The sequence below is a fragment of the Propithecus coquereli genome, unplaced genomic scaffold, assembly GCF_000956105.1.
Source record: "Propithecus coquereli isolate 6110/MARCELLA unplaced genomic scaffold, Pcoq_1.0 Scaffold205, whole genome shotgun sequence".
Classification (NCBI taxonomy): Eukaryota; Metazoa; Chordata; class Mammalia; order Primates; family Indriidae; genus Propithecus; species Propithecus coquereli.
In genome coordinates, this window is record NW_012145523.1 from 2,928,327 (window position 1) to 2,937,861 (window position 9,535).

General features: G+C 33.1%; 1 protein-coding gene across 1 annotated transcript in view; it reads left to right on the forward strand.

Annotated features, from left to right (window-relative positions):
- The window catches only part of LOC105810121 (neurobeachin-like), a 160,292-nt gene that overhangs the window by 135,405 nt on the left and 15,352 nt on the right, over positions 1-9,535 (forward strand). Inside the window, exon 9 of the mRNA XM_012644040.1 lies at positions 8,180-8,334. Coding sequence (XP_012499494.1) covers positions 8,180-8,334 — 155 coding nt within the window. The remainder of the gene's footprint in view (positions 1-8,179; positions 8,335-9,535) is intronic.

Genomic DNA, 9,535 nt, shown 5'->3' on the forward strand with positions numbered 1-9,535 from the left:
TCATAAATCAAGTTGCAAAATTCTCAAACAATACTATGTCTTTTGATAGATTTCTATATAGATCCGTGATTTATAAAATGTTCTATCAGAGCTATTTTTGATATATTAGTAACTGTGTAGCTTTTAGTTTGGCGGATAATGCTTTTCTCTAAAACCTCCAGTTAAGCTTTACTCTGTTTTTTAAACTAAAATTTTAATCCTGTATATCTAAATTCTTTTCATTTTGGGGGAATTTGGTATATATCTGTGATTTAGTTCAATTTTTAGTTCCTAGTATTTCAAGGTCCCTCTTAATTTTAAAGGCCAAGAACAAGAATAGAAAAGCAGAGAGTGGTATGTTGCTTCTATGTATATTTTAACTGCTATGTTTTTAAAAATTATTTGAAGTCTGGATATCACAAAAGGCTTACATTTTGTTGTTTCTTTGGCTAACAAACATCAATCTTACATAATTTATACATCATCCTTTTTGATTTTACAAACCTGCTTTTGTTCATATTATTAGGTTTGATATATTCAGACAAACTGTATGTATTTTTACCTCAAATTTTTAATATTCTTGCTTCCAAGTGGTTCATTCTCTAAAAAAAAAAAATCTCTGAATTAAAATCTATTTTGTAAATAATAGAAGACTAAAAAAGCTTTTTAGGTAGGCTTCATATTATTAAACCTGAAGTATTAGCCTATGGGAGGTATTTGCTGTCTAGTTTCATTAGTTTTTTAATATTGGTTTTAGTGCTAATGATGAAAATTCAGGGTAAATAATAAAGAAATGTTTTTAGTAGAGTTAGTGGGATCCTCTTATATTGATTTCTTTAAACTTAGAATTAAGTAAGAATATGAAAAATTATAATTACTTCTAAAGCCATCAGTTTCTCTTCTTACTGCTTTCTTTTAGAAAAAAGATTTTGATTGTATCATTTAAAAGATGAACAAGTAAATGTAAGCCAAATTGATTACAAATCTGACAACCTCTACAATTCAGTTTCTATATTTAGCCACTGTAATTTCTGCTTTTATGTTCCAAGTGTCCTGGATACATACTGTAAGGCCAATTGTCAGAGATGCAATTTTGACTGAGCACGTTGTAATCCTAATTTCTCCAATGTTGTTGCCTTTGTTTCTCCTGACATTTACAGAGACAGTTCAGTGAGCTGAATAATGTGTCTCTCTTTAATTGGCAGTTTAACGAAATATTCAGTTATTTCTTACACATTTTTTTCTATTGGTATTCTCAAATATTTTACAAAATAGAGGAGTAGATGAAAATATCAGAATAATAACCTTGTGATTTCTGATGAGCTGAAGTCAATTGTAATATTACCCTAAAGTCAGTAATAGATTATTTTTCTTCTATATTTCAATTTTTTCTTTCAAGATAAATGTTTAACATCCATAAGCTTAGTTAGAGAAAGAGTGATAATCTGGAAATTATCAGAGTACTGGATATTAATAGTTGGTCTCTCCGTAATTATTTAATAGTTCTGTGACCTTGATCCATTCTTTTTGGGTCTCTGGGACCCAGTTTCCCAACCCATAGAATAATGGGATTAAGGTGCTTTATTTCTAAAATGTCCTGTAAAGTTCCAAAATCCTATGATAAATGAAATGGCCTTATAATTAGTCTGCAAGAACAACAGACGGCTATTTTTGAGCTTGGTTACAAAAGAACTGAATCCCAAAAAAGATACAACATCTCCATTCCCAAAGCTATCTTAGGCCTGCAGCATCTCAAGTGGATTACTTCTGTTATCTCTCAACTGGCCTAACTACTTCCAGGTGTCCTCCCTTTACCTCAAATTTGTCTTCCACATTTATGTCAGAGACATTTTTCTTAAAAGCAAAACTGATGAAGATTTTGAAATAAGTCTTATTATTTACTTAATAAAAGAAGCACTTTTTGGTTTGGAATAGAAGGTCTTTACCTTTCACCAGCCATAAGTATCCATTTGTGATTCCTTCAGCCTGCCATGTTTTTTCATATTTCCTTGCCTTGCTAAGTTTCAACTATTGGACCTTTGTATGTACTTTTCTCTTCTTGGCTAATATCTATCGATCCTTTTAGATTCATCTCACTCTTCCTTGATAATGCATAACCTGTGGTTTTAAAATGGCCTGGCATAACTTTCATCAGGGCAATTTTTTAAGTGTGTTGCACAGTTTATTTTTCTGTCAAATCCCCTTCAAGTATCTCCAAGGCACGGGGCATGACTTATTTGCCTTTATATCCTCTAAACTTGTCTGTTGTAGTTTATCCCCTAACCTGTTTAAGGGGACAGAAAGAAGAAAAGGATTCTTACAGGGTGCCCTGAATAATTACAAAACTTTCTTGTCTTAATAAGTGATTATTTAAAAGCCCTTTCTTCAGTATCTCGCTTTATACTTTGGAAAAACCATGAGGTACACAGATGAAGTAGTATTCTTGTATCTTCCAAATTCACAGAACTAATTAATGGACAGCCCCAGTGTCCCTAGACCACTTCTATTCGTTGTCACTTGCTTCTCTGATAATCTCATCTGCTTACTTGGCATTAAATTGCATCTATATGCTGATGATTCCCCATATTTATGTCTCAGTCCAAACCTCTCTCCTAAACCTGAGACTCATCTGCCCAATTGCTTTTTCAACATTGCTATTTGGGTGATCGATAACAGGTATAAAAATAGGTTTAAAAAAGCTGCTCCAATCACAGTCTTCCCTGTCTTAGTTAATGGCAACTTGTCCTTCCTGTTACTTAAAGGCAAACATTTTTGCATCATCTTTCACTTTTCTCTCATGCCCATATCGAGTCCTTCTGCAAATATAGCCAAAATTTGAGTCACATCTCACTGGTTTCACTTTGCTATTCTGATTCAAACCACCATCGTTTCTTGCTTGTGTTATGGTAGTTTTCTCCTAACCAGTCTCCCCACTTCTAGTCTTATTCCCCCCTAAGACTATCCTCTACACAACAGCCAGAGTGATCCTGTGATAACCTAAGTTCATATCCTTCCCCTGTTCATGAGCTGCTCTGGTTTCTGATCCCACTCTGAGTGAAAGCCAACATGTCTGCAGTGGACAACAGGCCCTGTGTTCTGGGCCCCTCTTACTTCTCTCGTCTCATCTCTTACAGCTCTCTCCGTGTGCCCAGTCTTCTCTAGGCACGCTAGCCTTCATGCTGTTACCTCTGCCTGTAATGCTCTTCCCTAGATAGACTTGTGGCTTGTTCCTTCACCCGCTTCAGTGTTTTCTATTTTTTTTTTTTTTTTGGAGACAGAGTCTCACTCTATTGCCCTGGCTAGAGTGCAGTGGCATCATCATAGCTCACTGCAACCTCAAATTCTTGGGCTCAGGCGATCCTCCTGCCTCTGCCTCAGGAGTAGCTGGGACTATAGGTGCACATTGCCGCACCTGGCTGATTTTTTCTGTTTTTAGTAGAGACAGGGTTTCTTATTTGCTCAGGCTGGTCTCGAACGCCTGAGCTCGAGCAATCCTCCTGCCTCAGCCTCCAAGAGTGCTAGGATTACAGGCTGGAGGCACCACACCTGGCCCAGTGTTTTCTCAAATACCACCTTTTTGGGGCATTCTACTCTGAGCCACCCTTTCAACAATATTCCTTATTCCTATTTATGCTTTATTTTCTCATAGCACTTATAAGCTGATGTACTGTATTTACGCATTTATATTATTGTACTTTCTGTCTCTCCTTACTGGAATGTAAGTTCCATGAGGGCAAGGATTTTGTTCTATGTATTGCTCTGTCTCTAGAACTTAAAGCAGTCCCACACACATTGCATGGCTCAATAAATATTCGTTAAGTGAATAAATGAGTGAATGAATGAATCTTAGATCATACCCCAAATCTCTGGCTTTGAGGTAGAATAAATTCATTGATGGAAGAATTCACACTTACATGTATTAGGTATTAAAAACATGTAATCAATCACTCAGTGAAAAAATTTTGTTAAGTGAATTAGACTGAATTATTTCCTAGCTTTGTACTTTTTTTGATGATAACCTTTATAACCTTGGAGTATGTATAGATTATGTGTAGTATAGAGGAATTATCTACTTCTTTATAGTTTATAGGCTTAACAGTGTTGGATAGAAATTTGAAATTGTGTGGAAAGGATGAAAAATATTTTTAAGATTTAAAAAAGTGACATTGATAAAGGTGTGTAGAGTAGAGGATTCTAGGTAGCTCTGTCAGTATGAATAAGCCGATCTACAAGAAGAAGAGTGTAAGACATGAATACTTTATCTTAGATCAGTGGCTCTTAACTTTTTCATGGCTATATATGTTTTTGAAGTTCAGATAAAAATTAAATGCTTACCCTAGGAAAAAAATGTATGTACTCCTCAAATTTGTATATATTTTAGTGTATTTATCCACCCTAAATGGATACCCGTAGTAGGTACTCAGACTCCTAGGTAAGACTCTTTGAGTGTAGATGGAATAGTTAATTAGTGGGAAATTTTGGGTAATAATAGAAGATTTTGTAAGAGTTGAAAATTTTTACTTTGCTATATAAGTAGTTGCAGATACTAAATAACATCCTAACAGGTAATTAATTTCTTATCAGCACATATTAATAATTGTGAACTTTCAGATTATTTGTGAAATAGATTGCTTAGGACAGAATGGTTTGAGATGTAAGCAAATGGGAAATGTTGATGAAGAAATGACAGTAAGGACAGGAATGTACAGTCCTCTGATTCTAAATAAATAATTTGGCTATATTAATAACAAATAGTTCTTAGAAAAACATCTGAGAAATCAGTCAAATCCAGCTTCCTACTTCTCTCAACACAACCTGTGTCAAATGATCATCCTAGCTATTTGAACACATCAGGGATTGGAAACTGGAACACATAAAAATTACTAGGGATTTCTTCTTCTTGTGGGTCCTAATATGGCATTTTGAGATATGTGGAAGTTTTATTTTGTTTTCTTATCACATATCTTGAGACTTTTAAAAATTGCTGTAATTTCTTCTCTCTTTCATTAAAATGTTCTAGCTCTTTCAGCCTTTCCTCACACGGCTTATTTTACAGATCTACTGTCATCTTAACTGTTCTCTTATGGAAATGATGTTGGTCGATTCTTGAAATATGGTACCTAAAACTGCACATTGGATTCTATTTATGAGGTATAACAATGGCAGAATATACGAGGATTGTTGCTTCTTTCAACTGGACTTACCAGCACTTTGGAGAAATATAGCAATACTAATAATAGCTAAAATGTATTGACTATGTACAATATTCCAGATAATGTGCTAAATACTTTATATGTTCTCTCCAGAATTCTATCTTTATAGCAATCTTCTCTTTATAATGATCTTAGAACATTTTATCTCATAACAACATTTTATCTTATAACAATCTTACGTGTATAATGGTGTAGACCATTATAAATCTCATTTTAATGTGGAAGAGAATGGAGCATAGAGAAATTTATGTGCCCAGTACCACATAGCTAATAACTGTTGGAGGTAGAATTCTAACCCAGATCTGTGTGACACTAAAAACTGAGCTTTTACCCACTATGCTACTTTATTTATATACCATGTCATACCATCAAACTCTGCACTATGAAATGTCTGGAGGCTCTCATATCAATTGCTAGTCATTCAATGCTTTCAGTTTTTTTAGTAAGCCAGCATTTATTGTTTTTGCATTTGACTTATAAACCATCATTACAGGATTTTGAGATTTAAATTTTTTTCTCATTCACATAACTTATTTTTCATAACTAATTTCTCATAACCTCTACATGCAAAAAGTTACCAGTGGTAGTCATCACAGAGAGCTTTTGCCCAAAGTTAGTATTAATCAATAGGTCTGAAATTTTTGATAATAATTTTTCTGCCATCGACAAATTCATTTCACAGCACTATCAATTAGCTCATGTTTCTTTATTTTATCCATGAGAATTTTTATGAGAGATGCAGAGAAAAAGTTTTGTAGTTTCACTAGTGACTTCTTTTCAAATCAAGAATTGGTAATTTTTTTTTACCAGATAGCCAATGAAATAGTATATTTCATATTTGTTTAAAAATTTAGAGAAGAATTTTGATGAAAAAACCCAAATATTAGCATCCTCTTTTTTTTAAAGAGATGGGGGCAGCAAGGAGGGGGTGTTTCTTGCTCTGTCACCCAGGCTGGAGTACAATGGTGTGATCATAGCTCACTGCAGCCTCAAACTCATGGACTCAAGCCATTCTCCCTCCCCAGTTTTCTGAGTACTGGGAATACAGGCCTGCACCACCAGTCCAGTTATTTATTTATTTATTTTTTAATTTCTTGTAGAGACAGTATCTCACTTTGTTGCCCAGGCTGTTCTCCAGCTCTTGGCCTTAAGTGATCCTCCCACCTTGGCCTCCCGAAATGCTGGGATTACAGTCGTGAGCCACCGCTCCTGGCCAGCATCTTTTTTTTTTATTCTGTTGATCTTTATGTAGATCATTATAAGTAGATACCTTATATCCTGTAGTAATTCAGTTTAGACAGTAGTAATTATTAATAGTCCTTTTAAATACAATCTCATTTAATCTCCCCAGTTATTTGTGAAGTAGGTAGCATCAGTCTTGCCATTTTTTTTTTTATTCTTGCCATTTTAATACTGAGAAACTGAAATTAAAATCACAGCTTGAGAGTTTCCAGTTTTCAAGCCTTACTCTTCTGACTCCATATTCTGTATTCTTTTGCGGTGCCACACTACCTCTCAATGAAATAAATGAAGGCATTAGATGAGGACTGGCCAATATAGGGATTGAAAGCATAATGTGTACTTTAAGTAATTAAATAGATAGTTGAGAGTTAAAGGTTGAGTCTAAAGAGTTTGACTCTAGCATTCATAAAGAAAATAGACGATATCTAGAAAGATAATGAAGAAATTTTTTGGCATGAGTAAAATTATTTAAGATTATATTTTGGTCACTAAAAATATTTTAAGTACTCCTATAATTAAAAATAATAATCTAAATACTAATTTAGATTGTTAACATTAAAGAAGTGATTGAAGATATTAATAGAATTGTTTCTTTGAAAAAGAATATTGGTATTAAAGAAATGTAAGCCATAGACTTATTTTAAAATGGTCCATTGATGTAATTCCCTTTTAACTAGAGCTTTTTCATGAAATAATTATAAAATATAGATGCATTAAAAAGATAGTTTAGGTTGGATATTTTCGTACTGTCAATCACTGGTTTTTAAGCATTACATTTGAGCTTAAAATATCTCATACATCTATTTTCTAGATAAATAAATTCAGTGATGATTGCATAACACTTGGAAAATGTTCGTTTAATGATTTGTAGTGCTGTAAACTTTGAGAAAAATAAAGCTTTGCTGTAAGAAAGTAGAGCCATTTATTATGTTAGAGAAATAATTTCTTTATTCATATTTTTAAATTGACCAATATTTACATTTATTTATCATTTAAGCTTAACACGGTATCAAGTTCAGAAATTTTCTCAATGAGATTTATTTAAAATATGCTAAAGAAACATGGGAGGATATTGAACTCCTTTCTTCAAAAAACCAAGGCTCCAAAGCTAAATAGCTCTCTAACCAAATGTCTCTCTATCATTTCTGTTCTCTTTCATTATAATAATATTCCTACTATGAAAAGCAGCTCCACTTTGTTCAGAAAAATAAAGTATAACTTCATTATGCCCTTAAATGTTACTTATTATTCTTTGGTTTAGTTTTTAGCTTTACTATGAAGAAGTTTAAAATTTGCCTTTCAAATGTTTTTATGTTTATACATACTTATGAATATTTTACACGTGGTGAATGTGATATGGATAAGATGGGCATTTTATGTAAATTTTTCCCCAAAATTCTATATGCATGTGCAGAATCTGCTAACTTTAGCACACTTTTCCCAATATTCCCAGATTGATGATTATAGTCCATATGCTATCCAAGAGAGGTTTGCAAACTCCAGATTCTACTTAAATGTTTGCCAAATGAATTATAGTAGTCAACATACTTTACAATGTATCCTTAATGTCCATATCCTTTTTAATGAAGTTGGACTTGGGAGTTTAAAACAAGCAAAAGAAAGAATGAAGGAAAGAAGGAAAGAAAGAGGAAAATTTGATGGTGATTGTGTGTATCTGCCATAGCAGGTTTAGAATTCATCTTAAACGTTACATTTTTTGTTTTCTATCCTTCCTTTCTGTACAGGAGTGTTGTGGTGCCTGTAAAGAAGCCACCTCCAGGTAGTTTAGCTGTAACTACTGTGGGAGCCACTACTGCTGGAAGTGGTCTGCCAACAGGCAGTACCTCTAATATATTTGCTGCTACTGGAGCTACACCAAAAAGTATGATTAATACAACAGGTATTGTCCTTATATATTTTTGTGATACCTCATCTTTTTCTTTCTGTTTTCTATATCTTCATTTTTTCTGCTTATTTGATCTTAAAAATTAAAATACCCTAATCATTTAAAATTATCTTAATCTTTAAAAAGGTTATCCTTTATGTTACGACTTTTCAGAGTTTGTCTGTAGTTCTTGTGTACGTTTTTAGTGGTCATTTTAGAGAACAATACTGGTTTTTGTTTTGAGTTTGCTCAAAACACAAACACAGTGCTGTTTACTCTCAGAGTGAAGTCAGATTACAGAAAAGATACTTGGGGAGCAAAAGCAAATGATAGTTTGAACACTGAAATTTGATATATAAAAATCAGTAAATTTTATCAAGAATATCAAGGTGTACTAAAAATGTTAGCGACATAAAATGGATTTGGTGACATTGACTGGTTGAATCCTAATGTAAATTCTTTGCTAAATCCCCTAAGGGAAAGCAGAGCTCCCCTAAGAACCTTCACCATAGTCAAGAGCCTCAACTCGATAAGAAATGCATGTGAATAAGAACCATTGTTTGGCATTGAATGAATTTATATACTTAGATTACAGTTGTATCCAATTCATTGTCCAACAAATTCCTAACGGTTCTAGGAACAAAAATTTCCAAATCATTACCAATTTTAAAAGCCTGCCTAAAATAACATTTTTTTTTTGTAAATTTCCAGCAATGTTCCTGTTGATTATTAGCAAATAAATCCTTACCCAAATCTTTGTGATTCCATTTTAGGTATTTATACAACGCAAGATGATCCCTGACTTTTCTTCCCTGACTATAGTAGCCTTCTCTTCTCCAAACTGTATAGCCTTGAACTTTTCCATTTATTATCATTACTTAGATTCTTCCCATTTTTATTAATTTCATAGCCCTTCTTTGTTCTTTCTGTATCTATCTTGTTTATCATACCACCTGAGTCTGACCTATCATGAACAACACATTTATGGGGTTGTAGTAAGTAGAATGTATTCTATTAAGCATATTTATATTAGCAAGTAAACATCATTGTATTAAAGAATAGAACATCTTTTGTTTATCTGTATTATAAATATTTGTATCTGGCTTGTGAGAAGACTTTAAAGTCTGTATTTCCAGCATTATAATTTTATTCTTTGTACTCATTTGGCTTTCTAGAAGTAGGAATAAAACTATTTTTCTTTTACCAAAGTATATAT